The sequence below is a fragment of the Ctenopharyngodon idella genome, chromosome 10 (genome assembly GCF_019924925.1).
Source record: "Ctenopharyngodon idella isolate HZGC_01 chromosome 10, HZGC01, whole genome shotgun sequence".
NCBI lineage: Eukaryota > Metazoa > Chordata > Actinopteri > Cypriniformes > Xenocyprididae > Ctenopharyngodon > Ctenopharyngodon idella.
The window spans coordinates 18,324,805-18,345,982 of record NC_067229.1 but is presented as its reverse complement, the minus strand read 5'-3'; the positions used below and the strand labels follow the sequence as shown (position 1 = coordinate 18,345,982).

General features: G+C 37.6%; 3 protein-coding genes across 11 annotated transcripts in view; all 3 read right to left on the bottom strand.

Annotated features, from left to right (window-relative positions):
- Positions 1-392: 392 nt before the first annotated feature.
- On the bottom strand, positions 393-4,698 carry rbm15b (RNA binding motif protein 15B). The gene has a single exon (XM_051909732.1). It carries the CDS (start codon positions 4,419-4,421, stop codon positions 1,974-1,976), a length of 2,448 nt encoding a protein of 815 aa, XP_051765692.1. The 5' UTR covers positions 4,422-4,698; the 3' UTR covers positions 393-1,973.
- Positions 4,699-5,339: 641 nt separating this feature from the next.
- On the bottom strand, positions 5,340-7,686 carry manf (mesencephalic astrocyte-derived neurotrophic factor). Its single transcript, XM_051909734.1, has 4 exons — positions 7,434-7,686; positions 6,385-6,512; positions 6,144-6,285; positions 5,340-5,981 (listed from the first exon to the last, which is right to left on the bottom strand). Exons 1-4 carry the CDS (start codon positions 7,519-7,521, stop codon positions 5,797-5,799), a joined length of 543 nt encoding a protein of 180 aa, XP_051765694.1. The 5' UTR covers positions 7,522-7,686; the 3' UTR covers positions 5,340-5,796.
- Positions 7,687-13,262: 5,576 nt separating this feature from the next.
- dock3 (dedicator of cytokinesis 3) overlaps positions 13,263-21,178 on the bottom strand; it is a 226,945-nt gene continuing 219,029 nt past the window's right edge. For 8 of the 9 annotated variants that reach the window (XM_051910294.1, XM_051910298.1, XM_051910295.1 and 5 more), the window contains 2 exons: positions 18,767-18,849; positions 13,263-16,501 (listed from right to left, as the gene is read on the bottom strand). In XM_051910294.1, the coding sequence (XP_051766254.1) occupies positions 15,917-16,501; positions 18,767-18,849 (668 nt within the window). In that variant the 3' untranslated portion in view covers positions 13,263-15,916. The remainder of the gene's footprint in view (positions 16,502-18,766; positions 18,850-21,178) is intronic. The other variant, XR_007932311.1, reaches the window with a different exon arrangement.

The window sequence follows — 21,178 nt, the reverse complement described above, 5'->3', positions numbered from 1 at the left end:
AAGACCGCTTTTAAGTCTGTTCAAAGCAGCAACAATGTCTCAGCAAGCATTTAATATGCACCGCACTGACTGTTTCCCCTAAAGCAACTTCCCACTTGCACAGCAGGAACTCGCTGGTTTCATAGATTAAGTTAATATTGTTTTTCTTTGACCACACTGCCACCTAGTGGTTATTACAAAGTGCTTCACAGTCAAGCCTCATTTGAACTCTGGAATCTTTTTTTTAATGATGGATGTAGTTGCCTGGTTACCACTTTAACCTTCACAACTTGTTTTGTAGGCAGGACTGAGATGGAGAGGTAACTATGGAGACAGGTTATTGGCCGTTCATTTTCATTACATATCGCTAAACACTGAATGCACAGTTTTGCAAATAATGACAGGAGGTATGGTTTTAAAAACAAGCACATGAAATGTTTACTTTTTTATGTCATACAGGTTTTGCATACAGACAGAAAAAAGACTTTTCTATAAAAGTATTACAAAAAGGAGTGTTAAAAGAGAAAACAAAAGAATATGATTAAAAATAAACCATGGAAAATTACTGTTCAGTGCAAATGGTTGTAGTGTTGGCAGGTGGACCTTCAAACCCCATCATTATAAACTAAAATCTAAAAATAACACTTGTTTCAGGTTTATACATTATTATGAAAATCAAATCACAAAAAAAAAAAAAAAACACTTTCAGAACAGCACTTGTTTTAGATGTGTGTTGCTTTAAATGACTTGGCAAATAGTCATTCAGTGGAGGGCAGATGAAAAACAAGACATTACTGCATACAAACAAACACGAGCTTAAACCGTAGTGTTCGTAATGTTTAAAACATTAGTGTGTTTGGATCAGTACAGTACTTGTTCAGTAAGTAACATGTACAGTCACATGACCTTTCTGTTAGTGCTGCAAGTGCATATTTAAAACAACATACAATAAAAATGCAATGGGCTCAAAGACTCTCTTCATTTTGTCAAACATACCTGATGTGTTACATGGTTAAAGAGGTAGAAGCCAACATTATGACACAAACGCCTCATCTGAACCGAACATACTGCCTCGTCAAGCACCGTTTTATTTCTGAAAATCATTTTAGGGCCTTAAAGGGATAGTTCACCCAAAAATGACAATTCTGTCATAATTTACTCAGCTTCAGGTTGTTCCAAACCCTATATAAATTTCTTTGTTCCGTTAAACACAAAAGAAGATATTTTGAAGAATGTGGGAAACTGAACAGTTTTGGGACACCATTGACTTCCATAGTATTTTTTTCCTACTATGGAAGTCAATGGTGTCCCAAAACGGACTGGTTACAAACTTTCTTCAAAATATCTTCCTTTGTGTTCAGTAGAACAAAGACATTTATACAGAATTGGAACAACTTGAGGGCGAGTAAATGATGACAGAATTTTCATTTTTGGGCGAACTATCCTTTTAATCTGATTTTTGCGAAACATATAATGTATGTAATATGGTAGTGAAGAACTGTTACTGAATGTGATACGGAGTAAAAAGCCACAAACAAAATATCATACTTGAATTCCGGTCAACAGAAATTGACATTTCATAAACATTTTTTACGTAAACTGTTAGAGTGAATTGAATGCTACAATTCAATAACAAATGCATTTACAAACAATTTACACAAATTCATTCTGTTTGAGGCCCAGTATGTTTTGCACCTATTATAGCGAGCCACCGGAAGGGAGCTTCGTCAAATTGCTTTGTGCATGCAAATATATAAAACACATTTTTAAGTAGGATACAATGGAAAATTTTGAACACAGCTGAGAGAAAAAAAAACCTCATTTGTATGTTTATAAAACAACTTCTCTGGGATGCTATTCAATTTTAAAACATTTTAAGAAGGGAATGATGATCATGTGGACTGTGTGGAAGTATTAAAATAAAAAGGTACATCCATCCTAAAATCATAAAAGGCAAAAAATCTGTGTGGTTCAAGAGAGTTGGATTTGAAGTGTTAAGGTGAGTCTTTAACAACCACGATGACCAGGTGCTCCTCCTCAAGTTTGCCAAGAGTTTTCAGAGCAGTCTGGAGATACTGTTGTGAGAAGTCACATGGAGGGAAGGCGTACAGCATGCCCCCCATTTCTCGCTCTTTGGGGCCGCCGAGGGGCAAGCCGATGACCCCTGCTGCCTGCTTGTTCCTGAGGTACGTCACCAGGTTGCGGAGAAGGCGCTGCTGAAGGCCTGGTTCTGGAGGAGGGGCGTCGCGGTCCATGGGTCCCTGGACGGCAAGGAGCACAGCGTAGCTGTCCGGGCTGCCTAGTTTGATGCGACGTGTCACCTCATCCAGTTTGGGCTGATCCAACCTCAGCCGCTGAGCAATTTTAAGCTGCGTGATCTTGGAGCCACCTGCTTGGTTGTCTCTCATGAGGGATTGGAGAAAGCTCGCTCCTCCCTCGAGCATGTGCATGTTTGTGGGGAAGCAGCTGTTCTTAAGAACGAGAGAACCGTGCCACACGCGACTCAATGTCTGGGCATATTCAGAGAGCGTGCTGGGCTTTTTGGAATCAGATTTGGACTTGTCCGTCTGGGAGTCGGGGTCGCTCTCACTTTTGCGGTGGTTGCGATCACGCTCATCCTTCCTCGGATGCAAAGATTCGTCCTGTGCAGGACGTTCATCGCTGGAGTGTCTGCTGATGTCAGGGGTGTGATCAAGGGGTTCTGAGGTGGAGTCCGGAAGACGGCCGCGGCCCCGGTCCGGGCTGTCTTCAGGAGTGGATGGCGCCCCTCCTCTGAGCTTTGACCTTCCGCGCTCCTCGGTGGGACGGTCATTGGGGCTGAGGCTCCTTCGCTTGCGCCGCTCCTCCCAGTTTTTCCCCACCCCACGTTCTAGGTCTCGCTCCTTCATCCAGCGCTCCCTGCTGCGGCTACGACTGCGACTGCGCTGCCTGACCCGCCCAAATGCTTCCGGGTTTGCCCGCCGCTCTAGTCCTTTCGGCGGACTCCAGTCCCGGTCCGAAAGGCGCTCTCTTTCTCGCTCGGCGAACAGAGGGTGTGATGGTGAGCGGGCTCTCGTTCTAAGCTCTCTCTCTAGGCTGCGGTGGCGTCCGTAACCATCAGCGAGAATATCATAATGTGGAGGCGGGAGCAAAGGCGGCTGGTACTGCTGAGGGTATGCCCTCGTCTCCTCTGCCTTAGCAAAATCCACACGTAGCCTACGGTTCGGACCACCCAGAGGAAAGCCACGCATTTGCGCGCAAGCGGCCTGGGCTGCATCCAGGCTCTCATAATGAATGTAAGCAAAATTATCTCCTTTCACATAGTCAATGGTGCGAATACTCCCAAAGCGATCAAACTCGCGGGCTAAAGCAGCCAGCGATGTATTCGGGCCAAGTCCGCCCACCCAGAGCCGAGTGGTCGGATTGGCTTTCCCGTATCCAATCTTAATCGGGTTGCCGTTAATCATACGTCCCTGCATGGCCACTTTAGCCCGGTGAGCCATATCCAAGTTCTGAAATTTAAGAAAAGCATACGCACCCCCTTGTCCACGAGCGGGGCGCTTGATAACGACTTCTTCAATAATTCCATACTTGTCAAATCCTTGTCGTAGTTCCACCTCAGAAATATTATGATCCAAGTTGCCGATGAACAAGTTTCTTGTGGCTCTCTGATCGTCCTCTGGTTTTAAGTCCTCCTCGGGAAGCTGATACGCATATGCACGGCTCCTCTCCTCCAAAGCGCTGTAATAGTCCAAAACACGGTCCCTGCTGAGTCCTATGCCATCAACGTAGTGCCTAGGTCTCATTTCTCGAAGGGCGCTACCCCCGGCACCAGGTGACAGGGACCGCTGTCTGTAGGTGTAGGCAGCACTGTGCAGAGATACATAACTAACATCTGGAGGGGTGACACTGCGACGCCGCATATACATGGGTTCAACTTTGAGTGGACGATCATATAACACCAACCTGGTTTTGGCATGACGTGCTTCCCGTGCAGTTTCCGTGTGTCTAAAGTTGACATAGGCGATGCGACCCAGTTCAGGCGTATGAGAAAGCTTGACGCTCACATCTCCAAACTTTTTAAACTCATGAAACAGTCCGTCCTCCACATGTTCATCAGAAAGCTGAGATCCAAGGTTGCTGATAAGTAGTGTCTTGTATTCTAGTCGTGTACCCACTGTTTCTGTGGATGGTGTCTTACCTTTAGGCAGGACTGAGGTGGTTCGGAGGGGGGCTCGACCCAGCAGACCCAGTTCATGATGCGGGCGGTGATGCAGACTCTCTCTCTCCTCACGGACCCGCGGTTTTTCCCGCTCTCGGCTGCGGCTTCGTTTATGATAGTTTCGGCTCTCTGCAAGCAAAAGCGCGAGCGGCGGGTTCGGTTCGCGCTCTCGGTCTCGCTCGCGGACGCGTTTGGTGAGCGCTCTGGACGGACTCGCGTCGCGCTCGGCCTGCCGCTTCATTTTACAGTGATGCTCCCCCAGCAAAAATATAAAATCAGCTCCGAGGTGAAATCTCACGGCTCCAGGAGATTTTGCACATCCGTGAGGAGGACTTTAACTAACGTTTGCACGGAAAAATGTTCGCCTGGATGTTGAATTTCACCGATAAAAATAAAACTACAAACATTAGCGTCGCCTCAGCTGTATCTACTCCGCCATCTTGGACAAAAGGAATGTGCGCGCTCCGCGAGTGGGAGGAGACTCTGCTGACGTCAGAACGCATTCGCGTGACGCTTTAAAATGATGGAAAATCAATATTGACACTAAAATAAAGATGTGAGAGCTAAATGTATTAACTATTTTCATAAGAATCTAATACTTATTCTCATTCAAGAAGAGCTGAGAAACACACAATGCCTGTATTATTATGCTATTGTACAGTCTGTCTGTGAATGTGAAATAATATATTTTGCAACAATAAACCTTACATCCAGTTGAGTACATTGTATACAGTATTCCTCTGTTTAACACTGCACATTTTTGCAAATGTAGTAGGTCCACTATGTAAACAGAAAATTTCACATACTATGCAGTTTCTACATAAATAGCCAATACTATCACAATATACTGTAATGAAAAGAGTATGTCATGTGACAACCAAAAAATGTGCATGAACTTATTTAATGTACCCAATACTGTAAAGAGATATACAAATACATGCAATGAGTATTGCATTATAGAACCATATAAATCAATTCAATACCATCACATGGTAACTAGGTATTTTGGTAGTCAAATTAAATGCTAATGCCCTGAAGGAAATTTAGAAATTTTAGTGGCCACAATGAAAAAGGTACAATATTAAACACAACAACAATAATAATAATAATAAAAAACATAAAACAACAACAAAATAATGATAATAAAGGACAAGACCAATTTCTTTTCTTCTTTTAATGAAAAAGACAGTATAACTGTATTAAACATTTTACAGCAAAGTCCACTCAAACTGACCCTCACATTTTGAAGATGAGACTCTCCTCCATTATATTTCAAATAACGAGTCAACTAAGAAAGCCTATACCCTCAAAAAAAGAAAAGAAAATGTAAATCAAACTAGGCAAAGTGTGTCAAACATATTTCCCATAGCGTCAGGGGGCAAAAAGAGGTTGTGTTGGATATTATTTAGAACTACAAGCTTGCACATTGCAAGTCATAAATTAAAGGTTGTATTTTTATGGAAGTGTGCGGTTTCTTGATGTTTACCCCTGGAGTACATGGTAACGTGACAACACAATGCAGACCCAACTTTTAGGTGGTCAGTCAGCTGCACAGCGCAAATCTTCCACCCTAAATGCCTTTGGCCACTGCCTTGGTCCCATAATTCCCTGCAAGTTTACAGATCTGTCCGTGCCTTGGCTGCGTTGGGTGCATACTTGGGCATTAACTCATTGATCTTGCGTATGAAGTCAGATTTCTCCACGCATCCTTTGCAGGATTCACCCCATTCTTCCAAAATTTTCTTCAGATCTTTCACTTTCAACTTCTTGAGGTCAACGGAGCTCAGGTCAACTTGTTTATCTAGAAGAAGATAAATGCATTTAATGACTTGCAATATATTTTGTTTTTGGGCTGGGCATGGATATGATATGGTTACACATGCATACTGGTCAACCACTAAACAGAAGCAATAAATTAATCAGAGGAAACTACTTTTCTATGCAAACAAACTTCTCAACTTACCATATTTCAGTTCACAGATTTGACTGTCCTTCTTTTTGAGCTTTTCACAAATCTTATCCACTGGCACATGGTGACTCATCGGTTTGGTAACTTCATTGATCATTTTTGTTGCTGCATCACTTGTTGCCCCTATATAATAACACTGCGCGCACACACACACAAAACAGATACAAAGTAAGAATAAACAAATAATGCAAGAAAAAAAGCACAATTCACTGATCTGATACACACAAAGACTTACAAAGCGGTTCTCTTTCCCTTTGGTATCTTTGCAAAATTTTAGAAGAGCGTTTTCGATGGAGTCACTGTTGAACTTGACGTCGTCATCGCTTAGCTTCTGGTAAAACCGTTCCAGGAAACCCACACAGACTGCAATGCAAAAATCGTACACAAAGAACTTTTATTTTTCTTTGAAAATGACTCATTAACAAGACATCTTTACGGCTTACAAGCAAGTTCTACTTTATAATACAGCAATATCTAGCTGATGAAAAAATATGCCAGAGAACAAAACTTGTGTATTCACAATTAAAATATACTTGTCTTTTAAGGTGTTTTTTTTTTTTTTTTTCCCCTATAATTCTTCCAGGTAAGGAATTCCCTGATATTTACAAGTGGAAACCCTGTTAAACACTCTGATCAACACAATTAGTCACATTTCATGAAATAATCCAGATAAATATTATATATCATTATATCAGTTCATTTCAAAATTATTTATTTCTTGATCAGTTTATAAATAGAAAAATTATGACCAATATTTGAATCGGTGTGCCATAGATAGTTCTGAATATGAAATGCGTATTTATTTACAAGGGTTTCTGATAATAACCTGAATTACGCAATCCACTGTTTAAAGTATGATATGAGGGTCCAAAAGATTTTCATTGAAAACAAAAGAAAGGTGACCTAATTTACAAAATTACATAAATAAATGTCCTTACAATACTAATATAAAATACTTTATATCATTAAAATACTTATTTTCTAATATATTGTATTGGAAACATACTGTATATCATAAATATACATTATACAAATAATTATAAAATGCGTTTAGCTTAACAGTACCTTAAAACCTAAAGAAAAAATAATGATTAATGAACTGAATAACTGAAGTAGTTAACAGTTAAAAACGAACACCAAAAATACACAATAAAACGACCTAAAAATTAAACATACAACACAGCTAAACTAAAGAAGATGAGTAAAACGCAGAAGTGAGATGCTCTTGACAGGGAATGTGTTTCCTCCACATGTTTACACTATGAACATATTATACAAACTCACCTTCACACTCTCCATCTTTCAAAGCATCACTGCAACTCGGAACCAGCGCCAGGGCCAGTGCCACAGAAAGCCCACTTAAATATAGCATCCTAAAACCAAATAAAGGTGACTAACTACTTAAACACGGTATCAAAAAGTGCTGGACTTAGTTTTGAACGATCATTAAAGATACCGGCTAGAGAAACACGCAACGTACCGATTCAACAGCGCTTCCTATTGAAAGTACCCGCCCACTCTCCCATCTGATTGGTTACCGGTCCACTCTTCGCTCGTCTATTGGCTGGCTCATGACGTCGCAACACGCACTGTTGTCTGAATGGATGTGCAGTGTTCATCCCGGGAGTGAGTCCAGTTGGCGGCCTCTGATTGGTTTTGAAGGTGAACTTTCCTGGTGACGATCACGGCTTGATGATGTGTGGTTTGCACCAGCGCCATGTTTGTAGTTCTCGGTCATCCTGTGACACTTTACATAAATTAACTGCTATATCATTCCACTAGGCAAACTGTGCTATTAATGGACGCTGTTTATATCATTAAGTATACTATAAAAGAAGACCATTTTGTGATATTTCTCTGACATAAACTGTATAGTGGTGGCATCAGAAGGCAATACCATGGTATGCTAGTTTCAAACATGTGACTTCAATTCCAAAATCATCATATGTTTGCTATAGCTCTTTACACAATAAAACCACAGTAGCCTTCATTCAGGTAAGAGTTATGCTACTCTATAGGCTAATGAATGTAAATAATAACCAAAAAGCTGAACTGGGTTTCCAGGACTATATAACGGCCAGTTCTCACCAAGAAAGATAACTACAATGAATAATATAAACAATATTAGTTGACAATGTTGTTTATTATGAACTTACTTACGTTGTCTGACACATTAAATGCTCTTTTAAAGTCTGATGGATTCTGTTTGGATGTAAATGTTTTATTGTTCATTAGCTGAAAAATGAGTTGTTGCATGTTGACTTCTCGATTCTCTTAAAGGGTTAGTTCACCCAAAAATGAAAATTCTGTCATTTATTACTCACCCTCATGCCGTTCCACACCCGTAAGACCTTCGTTAATCTTCGGAACACAAATTAAGATATTTTTGTTGAAATCCGATGGCTCAGTGAGGCCTCCATAGCCAGCAATGACATTTCCTCTCTCAAGATCCATTAATGTACTAAAAACATATTTAAATCAGTTCATGTGAGTACAGTTGTTCAATATTAATTAATTAAAGTGACGAGGATATTTTTGGTGCGCCAAAAAAAACTAAATAACGGCTTATATAGTGATGGACGATTTTAAAACACTGCGTCATGAAGCTTCAGAGCATTATGAATCAGCGTATTGAATCAGCAGTTCGGAGTGCCAAATCACGTGATTTCAGCAGTTTGGTGGTTTGACATGCGATCCGAATCATGATTTGATACGCTGATTCATAACGCTCTGAAGCTTCATGAAGCAGTGTTTTGACATCGGCCATCGCTATATGTCGTTATTTTGTTTTTTTTTAGGCGCACCAGAAATATTCTTGTCGCTTTATAATATTAATATTGAACCACTGTACTCACATGAACTGATTTAAATATGTTTTTAGTACATTAATGGATCTTGAGAGAGGAAATGTCATTGCTGGCTATGGAGGCCTCACTGAGCCATCGGATTTCAACAAAAATATCTTAATTTGTGTTCCAAAGATAAACTAAGGTTTTACGGGTGTGGAACGGCATGAGGGTGAGTAACAAATGACATTATTTTCATTTTTGGGTGAAATAACCCTTTAACGACATAACATGTGTTCATTACATCAATAAGCTCATTGTTTCTACCTTAAATTAATACATTGTTAGCTAACTGCAGGATTTGTATATGTACATTTCTGAAATCCATCACCTCTGATATCTCTAAATCACTGTAAATTGTAACGTAGAGACATGCGTTTTCTTTAAAGTTGCTTAGAAACGACATGTATTGTAAAAAGCGCTAGACACATACATGTGGATTAAATTGAGTTGAATTAACTTTATGGTTATATTTTCGTTGTGAACCGCCATAAATTTCATTTCGGGCCAAGTTGTTTTTGGTGGGTCATATATTGTGTAATACTTTTGCTATTTGTATAGTTTTTCAAGGTTCTTTCAAGAATTTGCTGTCAAAAAAATAAAAAATAAATAATAATAATAATACATGAAACTTAATGACTCAATTACAACTCCAAGTAAAGGAAGGACGGCAAATATCAGTCGATAAAACATTATCTTTAATATTAGGCATTATTAATGAATTACACGTCACAGCGGTTAAGTGAGTAGGAAAAAAAAAATGTGTATTTACATCTAAAATCCACACCACATTTATTCATGCTAGCACAATATATACAGAAAAAATACTTTGAGAATACTTGTACAAAGGTTTTCATATTTCTGCATGGTAAAACAAAACGCTCTTCAGATTTCAATGCAAAATACACAAAATAACTGTAGTGATTAGGCCATTGAAAGATTTTTTTTTTTCTTTTTCACTTGTTTGCAATTTAGTTTTAAAAACACATTTACATCAGAAAGTACAAGGCAGACAATTAATCTCAGTCTATACATGATTTGTCCCTCTTGACCATATAAATACAAAGCTTTTGAAGGATTATATACACAAAAGAAAGCCAGACATGGTGTGGTACGAACTGTAATGCAGGCCAGAGCGTTTAGTACCCCTCTTTATGTACAGAGACAAAAAAAAAAAAAAAAAAAAAAAAACTTTTTCCCTTTGCTTTGCACACCCATTTCATCCTCTCACATTACCAGAAACTGTCGTTTCCAATATATGACAATATTTACCTCATTCAAGTCATCAATCCTTTCAGGAAAATAAACCCAATATTTCATTAGCAATTCACACATAACAACAGCATTGATCTGGAATTGAATTATAGATGCTGATCAGGGCAACCTCATCATGTAAAAAATAAAATGTCACCCTCAATCTGAAACTTTGAATCCAAAACTGTCAGCTTGCCTCCATGGAGATATCAAACATGTAAAATATGTACACTTGTTTTTACATGGTTGCTTGTGCCAAATGAGTAACCTTCATTTAAAGCATGAGGTTTTAATGAATTGTGATTATAATACTTTTTTATTTTTATTTTTTTGCTTGGATATGCAAGCAAAATTACGATGGTGAGCGAATACAAGACACACAGTATCCGTCAGACCATATTTACATGCAAAATGTCAAGAAAGCATAATAAGAAATGCTCAAAACAACAAATATTAATGCTTTTTAGTTGATCAGTGCTAATATTCACAGAATGGGCTGTGACGGATATACTTCGACACTCTGTCTTATAACACTCAATCTTTGCATAGATTCCAGTTCCTTCCCTGATCACTCAATATTTATGTGTATAAAAATGATTTATATCGTCTGAAATAACCCTAAAATGAATAAGGTTAATATAAACAATTATTAATAACTCATCAGTCAACCCATTTCTATGTCTTTGGAGACATAACACACTTACTTCATCATTATATGTCTTTATAATTTAGTAAAGAAAATAATATTGAATAATATACAACTGCATACCATCAGCAGTTACCCAAGTTTTACTTTATGAGGAAGTACAAATAGACAGACAATGGCAGTTTATGTCTTTTCTGACTAAAGGAAAACAGATGGGAATATTTTTAATGTAATAAACATTTATAGAAGGCCCTCTATCATGTGTATTTGCTTTCTCTGGCCATAAAAAGGCCATTAGTGATGAACCATCAGTCATATCAGCCATTAAGATTCATGCATTTCTCTCTGTACATATCCTGCCATGAAAAGTACAGTTTTCATTTCACAAAAGCACACTTAAATGCTTTAAGTTTACCTAAAAACTTGCCTTTTGCCTTTGATATTCTGGAGCTTAGGTACATTTCATACTATGAGCAAGCTTAAGTATATACTTTTGTGTTTGCATGCCCGAAATAAATTAAAAAAGTACCTTTTAAACCCATAATATATCCCCTTAATTAAGTGATACAAAACCAAATTAAACCACATCATCAATTTGTTTGGGGCCTAACAGTGCAGTACAAAAAATAAAAAAATAAATAAAATTAAAATAAATAAAAAAGAGATTATTTATATTATAGTTTGCACAATTAATGGGAGAATACCCCTAATAATAATAATAAAAAAAAATATTAATAAAATAAAAGATATGCCACATCAAGTGAAAATTTCTGTGACAAGTAATTTGTCTGTCCGCAATGAATGTGAAAATACCATATGACACAATGTAATCACAGCCAATCAGAATATATGTGAAGTTTAAAGGGGTCATGAATTGAGAAATCAAATTTTCCTTTATCTTTTGACATGTAAGAGGTCATACTATAAAAACATCCTGTAAGTTTCAGAACTCAAAACGTCCTTGTTAGTCCAAAAACAGCTTTTATTGAAACCAAGCTCTGAAAACTACATGGATTTTGTCACATAATGATGTAAATTCAACGCCTACTTCTACATCATCACAGCTTTGGTCCCGCCCACTGGCACATTCGTGAGGTGAGATGAGATGAGAAGAGAGATGCAGGATCTCTGGAATAACATTACCTTCCAAAGGATCCTAATGCTTGGAAAGTGTTTCTTTATTTTCAACTACAGTTGCAAGAAAAAGTATGTGAACCACTTGCAGAATCTGTGAAAATGTGAATAATTTTAAGAAAATAAAGGAGATAATACAAAATGCATGTTATTTTTTATTTAGTACTCTCCTGAGTAAGATATTTTACATAAAAGATGTTTACATATAATCCACAAGACAAAAAAAATAGCTGAATTTATTAAAATAACCCCATTCATAAGAATATGAACCACTGGTTCTTAATACTGTGTGTGGTTACCTGGATGATCTACGACTGTTTGTTTGTTTTGTGATGGTTGTTCATGAGTCCCTTGTTTGTTCTGAGCAGTTAAACTGAGCTCTGTTCTTCAGAAAAATCCTCCAGGTCCTGCAGATTCTTCAGTTTTCAAGGATTTTTTGCATATTTGAACCCTTTCCAGCAGTGACTGTATGATTTTGAGATCCGTCTTTTCACACTGAGGAAAACTGAGGGACTGAAACACAACTATTAAAAAAAGGTTCAAACATTCACTGATGCTCCAGAAGGAAACACGACGCATTGAGAGTCAGGGGATGAAAACTTTTGAACAGGATGAAGATGTCCAAATTTTTCTTATTTTGTTTAAATATAAATTTTTTTTTCATATAGTACTGCCCTTCGGAAGCAACAGAAGATACTTTCATGTTTCCCGGAAGACAAATTAAATACAATTTACCTTGATCTTCAAATTCCAAATGTTTTCACCCCCCGTCTATTAATGCATCATGTTTTTTTCTGGAGCATCAGTGAATGTTTGAACCTTTTTTAAAAGTTGTGTTTGAGTCCCTCAGTTTTCCTCAGTGTGAAAAGACGGATCTCAAATCATTTAGTCACTGTTGTAAAGGGTTCAAATATGCAAAAGATGGTGGAAAACGGAAGAATCTGCAGGACCTGGAGATTTTTTCTGAAGAACAGAGCTCAGTTTAACTGCTCAGAATAAACAAGAGACTCATGAACAACCATTACAAAACAAACAAACAGTCGTAGATCATCCAGGTAACCACACACGGTATTAAGAATCAGTGGTTCACATACTTATGAATGGGGTTATTTTAATAAATTCAGCTATTTTTTTGTCTTGTGGATTATATGTAAACATTTTTATGTAAAATATCTTACTCAGGAGAGTACTAAATAAAAAATAACATGCATTTTGTATTATCTCCTTTATTTTCTTAAAATTATTCACATTTTCACAGATTCTGCAAGTGGTTCACATACTTTTTCTTGCAACTGTATGTGAATGTCTCAATAGAGCATTATTTGTTTGTTCAGTACATTTCACTGTGGATTCTTTGGTAAACCAGTTGCAATTTCGATGCAGACTTTGCAAACAGACTTTTACTGTAAGATATGGTCCGGACAGTAGTGCCACAACCTGTAAGTATCTGTGTTAATTCTAATGCCTGATCTGTGATCAGTGATTTCTGATATGTAATGATTCATGTACAGTCAGACGTTCTTTGTCTCAAACTCGTTTAATGCTGTTCCTGAAAATAATCTGATATTTAAATTGATTAAATTATATACAGAAAGCGTATTGTGCGACAAATCTCTTATTTACATCATATTTGCACTGTTAGTTATGATGAAAGCATTTGTGAGAGTGCAGAAATCGAGTTGCAATGAGATACAGAATAGTATAATTCTGTAATGTGTAACACTTTTCACCATTAGTTAATATCAACAGCTGTAATAGTTAAATTGTAGTAAGAGTTTTCAAGAGAGTTCCAGATATAATACTTATTTCATATGCAAAGATGTTAGCCAGTCATAGAAGTAGCCGTTTACATTTAAGTCTCACAGCAGACACGCCCCCTTCCAACAGAGTGTTCAAATCAGGGTCAAAAATGGCCTTTTATTTCTAAATTATGACAATTTTTAATGTAAAAATCATACTAACATTATACTGTAAGTGCACCTCAGGAAACATTATAAAATCATAATAAAAAAATGCAGTTCATGACCCCTTTAACAGAGTTGTGTGATGCAGGATTTTGGACCAGTGAGATTTAACTGTGGGCGGAGCTACCCATCGTGACACACATCACCTGACAAGTAAAATTAACATGGGAAATATAGCTTTCACAACTTGTCACTTTTTTGGACTGGGTGTTCTTGCTTTCCTTTGGAAAATGAAATTAAAATTGCCCAGCAAATTTAGGTTTCTCAGCCACATAAATTGATCGTAATATGCAATGTTGCTCAAATCAGAAATAATTATGATGATGTGGATGAGGATGTGTACATATACAGTATAAGCAATATCTCTAACAGACCCTCCCTTCAAGTGATGTAGGGTAATATTATCATCACCACTGAAGAGAACATGCACATTGTACATAAAAATTAGCTTTTTAAATAACATATACTTTCAAGTCATCAGAAGTTAATATGCAAACACCATCAGGTACTGAATTTGCATCTATCAGCAGTTGAAAGACTTTAGAAAAGTTACTCAACTCACAACAAAAAACGCACTCATGAATCTTGCCTCCTTTCCACCTTTAAAAATGTGATATAATCTTTCATAGCCATATAAAGTATGATATTATCTAAGCTGCATTTATTCTAACTCTGTATTTTTTACAATACAATTATATTAAAGTCTTGAAATATTATAATGGCTCTCTCTAAAAATATACTTCTTTATGAAAACTGTCAACTCAGAGGAACAGAAATCAATTCCCAAAGGAACCTGCTGAGACCAAAAGCCGCTTTACTGTGAAGAGACATCTGTGAAATGGCTTTGATTTAACAGCGCTTTGGCTGTTGTGTTATTAGCGTAACGGGGTAGTAACGTTTAGAGTGGCTGATTTGCTTTCGCAGCACGACAATATTGTGGGTGTAATGAGGCTTTACGAAGATTGTAAAAGCCTCTTACTGTCAAATCAGTGCAGATTCTCTCTGAGGAGAAGCTTCCCGCTACCGTGCAGGGGGTAGCAGACGGTCTGTGAAGTGTTTTAAGGTCTCTAATGAAGTGGTAGCATGTTATATCAACCGCTGTGTTAACAAAACCGCATCTGAGGCTTTTACAATGGGCATGCTTGGTCGATGAGGAGATCTTCAAACTTCTTCAAAGATCATCTGAAATCCACCCTTATGTAGCGAGATGTAATTCAACTTAATTTAAATTTTAGCCACTATCTAAAGAACCACAGATCCACTTTTGCACTTTCTAAATTATTTCAGTATTTAATAATAATGATAAAAGGCAAAACTAATAAGGTTTTTGGTGCTCAAAGGTTAAGTGCTAAAGTGCAACCCAACTAAAACTGACACAATGCCTATTGGTAAGGTTTGTCAACACTCTTTTTGAAGGTGTATGTATTACAAATTGAAACTATTGTAATGATGATTATGAAGTGTTTTCAAGTTTTAGACCTTGACAAGACGTGTATCTATCTCTGGGGACATAAAACTCTTGGATCTGGTACACCTCAAAACCACCTGAATCACATTTTGTGCTTCCTGTTTCATCTGAAAGTCTCTTTTCGTACCATTACAACTTTCGGGATTCTTACCATATATGTATTATCCAATCAACATACTGATATTAATGAGGGGAAGTAGCTTGGGCTCTACAAGCAGTTTGAACTCAAGTCTCCTGGGCAACTCCCAACCAACAACCACTAAGTGCAAAACAAAAAATCTCACTAGCATGTAGAAGCTCAGCAACATGGCAAGCACTTCTTAAAAGGTGTAAAAGACCTACACTGGATACATGGGAAGTAGAGGAGAAGGTTCAAATCAGTCATTTCTTGGGACTTTCCAAAGAAACCCAACCACTTATCACACCAAAGCCAACGGTACAAGCTTGTTCTTCATCTATTCTTCACTAATGCCATGTTCCCATGCCACCTTGGCCTGCTCCTCCTTGTTAGTGAGCAGAGGCTGGGAGATCTTGCGGGGCATGGGCCTTGGAACCGGCCTCAAGTCCTCTTCAGGGATGCACCCTTCCCTCAGGTAGGGTTTGGGAGGCAGAGCAGGTGGAGGCTCATGGTGGTGGTAGTGCGGGTGGGCGATGTGTACTGCGTGTGGGTGGTGATGGTGGAGATGGAGGTGATGGTGGTGGTGGCCATCGGTGGGTATTCCTGGGGTTACACCCAATGGGGCTGAGTGACTACGGCATGGAGCGGGCTTGAGAGGGTCCAGAACTTCAGGCTCGGAGACGCTGTAGCGCACGGGGAGGTAGGGACTCTCGGCTTCCTCTGTGTCCGTGGTCCAGGCCTGGCTGCTCGGCATCGAGTCCAAGGTGTCGGCTCGAGCCGGAGGCTCGGAGGAGGATTGGGCGAAGTTGCTCTCGCTCAAAGAGGAGACGCCACTGCTGGCGCTGCCGGACAAGGTGGAGTTACTGCCATCCAGGCCCGATTGTGGACTGGTGGGTGAGGCAGGTATAGGGTGCAGGGGTGACTGGTGAGGAAAGGTAAACAAGGTTTTTATATTCAATACAATGTATCTGTTGCAATGTTTAAATGTAAGACCAGTAGGATAACATTAGGAAGACCTAAGAGCAATGGTGCTCAATCCACCTCCTGGAGAACATCCAGTTCCAACACTGCTGTATCACACTTGTTGATTTGAACTTCCATTAAAGGAATAGTTCACACAAAAATTACTATTCTGTCCTCATTCACTCATCCTTAACAACATGAAGGTGAACTTGTCTACTGACCTACACTGGAAAACTGTTGAAAAAAAAAAATGATTCGATACTGTACGTCAGAGACATGTTAACATGTTAGCTTCGGATTTGGATTTAAAGTTAGATCTCCAGGAGCAGAATTGAACACCTCTGTCTTAAAGCTGCTAACATAACTGAAGTGTACCTTTTAACTGTGACTAATTATTTTACAGTACAATAACACTCTTGAGATTTTTATTGCTATTCTATTTAGATGCTTCACCATCTTTGACTGTTTATTGGTGGTTTCTGGATGACTGACCCTTACGAAAAAGAAGTATACTTCAAGTTCATTTTATGAAGTATGCTTAAGTAATGTTCAAGTATATTTTTAAGTATGCTTTATGTAGTAAGTATACTAATATCAATGCACTAGTAGTAAACTTGTTAATGTACTATTTCAATACTGCTTGGGACTAAATTGGCCTACTTTTTAGTATATAAAAGTATACATTTAAGTGTACTATAAGTGTAATAGTAGTAAACTTTAAGTGCACAACTACGTTTCTCATTTCAAAGTGAATTTATAAGTATACTAGTAGTTTACTATTCTAATACATTTTTTAGTTTATGAAAGTATACTTTGAAATATCGCTCAGTAAACTACTAGTTTAGTAGTTTTATACTGCAAGTATACTTGTAAGTTTTCTTTAAGTGGACATAACATCATACTTATAGTTTACTATTTATATATTATTTTTGCACTTTAAGTATACGTCTATGTTCGTATATAGGTATTCATTTTTTATACTTGAAATATACCTGCAACTTTACTTCAACTCTTTCCATTTAAAAAAACAAAACATTTATTCTACAGTAGCTTTATGCATCCTTTTTTTTTTATCAACACTTGAATGTGGGTAGGTTTCATTAAAAAAACCAAGATTTTAAACAAAAAGCTGTGAAAAACGCATTTTTGTCAAAGACTACATCCAAATCAGATTCAGAAGGACAATAAAAACAGTAGATTGTGTATAACGCATAGATGGAGATGGAGTAGATCACGTCCATCAACACCACCAAGGCTTTCCTCTTCAGGGGTTCGACATTTCATTCGGTAACTAGGCAGTTTTGATTTATATGCTGTTTAATGTTTGATGATCATGTTGTTTTGATAGCGCCCCCTAATTCAGTCAGTGCCAGGGAAGAGTAAATTAGATTTGAAGTAAATTACTATGTACACTACAAGTGGACTAGCCTACACAAAAATGACTGATTACTTACACAAATTACTTACACAAAAATTCAGATACTCAGAATTAGTAACATATCTGGTTTTTTTTTTTTTTATAAATTAATATATTTTCGAAAGTTTATAAGACAGTATGTAAAACTGAAAAAAAGTATTTAATAGGCTACTCAATCAAAAGTCAAAACTCAACTACAAGCCAAGTATACTTAGAATATTTAATTATACTTTTAAGTATATCTCAAGCAAAAGACTGAGTACAAGTATAGGGTAAATATACTTAGACCTTTCTGTTAATACAAGTCAAGTGTACTTAAGTGCAATTTTAAGTTTATTTCTGAGAAGTACATAAAAAGTAGACTAAAAGTATACTTTAGTATCTTTAGTTTAAAAGAAGTATACTAATAGCACACTTGAATAAACTTATTTTTCGTAAGGGGAAACTTAGAAATCTTGCTGTAAAATCTATCAACCTTCTGCTAAGTTAAAATAACTTATTTTATCCTACTGATCTCCCTTTTATAGAGAAACTACAAGCCAAACACACACATACTGTACACACACATTGATTGCACTACTGATGCATACATATACAAATGCATATGAAACGATTACAATAAGAACCCAAAACACTAGCATCTTAGGGACACCAAAAACAGTTATCTTCAAAACCAAATTCAAGATCTATTTTGCTCGGGGTGTTTTGACCGGAGAACAGGCAGGGACATCCAAGGTCAATCTAGTAATGCTAGCGCGAAATGCATGCATGAGGAGGACTAACAGGACACATCTAGACGGAGGATACCTTTCTTAAGGAGCGCGCGGGGAGAGCTGGAGGGAGTTCGCTGATCTGGTGGTGGAAAGCATCAAAGTGCATCGAGAAGTGTCCTAAAGGGGGACACACAGTTGGACAGAACCAGGGTTGGAAAGAGCACACACCGGTACACACTCACGCGTAAACAATTGTTGGCATGCACATTCACTCAGCAAGCACTATGAAGGACACATTCTGAACTTAGCTGATGTTCAGAGGAGAATAATGGCTGGGGAAGAGCAAACGAGGAGGAAATGACTCTAGATCATGTGAGGATATAGGCTAGAAGCAAAGGATCAATGATCAAATGTGGGGAAAAAGCTATTGAAATGAAAGGGAGGATGTCACACTTACGACACATTTGGGCAGTTGACATGACGTTTAACATTACTGTAATCAAAACAAACTTGTGCTGCTGGGAGCAGTATTTCTTTTCTCAGTATATAATGGCCAGCATTTTTCCCCCTTTTTCTTATAAATTATTGGCATATGTATTTTAAAATAAAACAAAATAAAATATTCAAATTGTGATTATATTTTTTTAAATAGTTTAAAGATCACATTAAATGAAACTAAAAATTAGTCCATGTCTATTGGTGTAAAGTCCCTGTATATGCTAGTGCAGTCCTAAAAAATGACAAAATTTAGCAGATATCGCATTTAAAATTTGTAGTCTTACTCTTGGCAGAATATGTTGGTGTATACAAATTTTTGTCCAATAAAATCCAATCTGAAATGAGAATATCACCTTAATACATACAACCTGCAACTGCAAATAACAAATTATGGTTATGTAAGTTAAAGACTTTAATTTAGTTTGGTCTGTCAATATATCCTGTCCCAAATTTCCTGTTTAACAGGACATATGTGAACATAGAGTAGAAAACGTTGCTTGGCAAGCCATTTGTTGGTGTCTTTTAAGCTTATCTTCAATGTGGTTATGTGGGAGGATAACAATGTGTCCAAACAGCTTAACAGTGAGAAATGCTGTAATATGAGAAAAAAAAAAAAAAAATGTTTTATTTCTTTTGTAATTATGCATGCAGTTTTTAAGACCTTAAAGACTACATGGGACTACATCAAACCAGGGTTTAAAAAAAAAACCTTAGTCGGTTCACTCTGAGCAGAATCAGTATTTTAATGTTTCTGTTCTGCGTTCCTTCTATCATTCCGAAAACGGTTTAATGAGAAAAAAAAAAATACAGCTTAATAACATATTTTTTTTTTTTATTTATATACTTTATACTAGAACTTGAATTTAAAAACCTCATACAGTAGCTCCACTCGCCTCAATCGTGAATGAAGTCCTGCACACATTTTGGAGCGTCTCTGCTTGTTTGCAATGCAAGGGTAAATAAAAAAACTGGTTCTTTGAAGGAGTACAGTATTTTCTTTATTCAAAAGTTGATGTGTGTAAAGACTAATGTTTTATGTATGTGAGGAGTGGAGAAGAGTGTCTTAGTCTGGTATTTGCAGTCTAGTCATAGCCAATCCAGTCTTTGCGTGACATTTTGTCTTTTATAACACAAGCTTTTGGCCAAATATATTAAAGGGGACCAATTTGCACCTTTTTTTTATTCAATATGTAATTTAAGTCTCAGGTGTCCCCAGAATGTGTCTGAAGTTTCAGCTCAAAATACCTCACAGATGATTTGTTATACCATGTAATAAATACCCATTTTTCGAGTACTAGCAAAAACATGCTGTTTTCGTGCATGTGTCTTTAAATGCAAATGAGCTGCAGCTCTCCGCCCCCTTTTCAAGGTGTTCCTTCAACAGCTCCAGCCTGCATCAGATACTCTGCCAAATACTAACAAACCATCGACTTGGTTTTGATTATCTATATCACGATCACGCTCATGGACATTGCAGTTCTTCTTCATCATTAAAGTTTATTATCAGCATGCGTTTTAAAGCTATATTAGTTTAAACTTCAAATGTATCGTTTTCTGAGTGCACACATCTGACATCTCTTTCATGTGTTTAAAGGGGTGGTTGATTATGATTTCACTTTTTTAACTTTAGTTAGTGTGTAATGTTGCTGTTAGAGTAGGGTGACCATATGTGCCATTTTCCCAGGACGCGTCCTGTCCAGGATTTCTAAGTTGCATAAAATGTCCCAGTTTTGGTTTTGTTTTCATATTCGCAGAAGGTAATGACTGAAAAATAATTTGACCAATAGCGTGCATTATACATAATCGACCAATCGTGGCTTGCGAGAAGGCTGAATCTATAGAGAACGGTCAAAGCATTACAAATACGACAACATTTTAATGCATTGCATGAAGACTGTCTATAACAACAGTGGCTTGCACAGACCTCCGTGTAGAAATCGCGTTCCGGGGCACATCGATATGACCACTTTCACGATTAAAGAGGCAAGGGCTCAAGCCATTTTAGGCA

Excerpts from the sequence above, each read along its gene's own strand:
- manf (XM_051909734.1), bottom strand. The coding sequence starts at position 7,521 with ATGCTATATTTAAGTGGGCTTTCTGTGGCACTGGCCCTGGCGCTGGTT. Across the intron at positions 6,286-6,384 it reads AAGGGAAAGAGAACCGCTTT|TGTTATTATATAGGGGCAAC; the intron begins GTAAGTCTTTGT and ends GTGTGCGCGCAG. Across the intron at positions 5,982-6,143 it reads AATCTGTGAACTGAAATATG|ATAAACAAGTTGACCTGAGC; the intron begins GTAAGTTGAGAA and ends ATCTTCTTCTAG.
- rbm15b (XM_051909732.1), bottom strand. The coding sequence starts at position 4,421 with ATGAAGCGGCAGGCCGAGCGCGACGCGAGTCCGTCCAGAGCGCTCACC.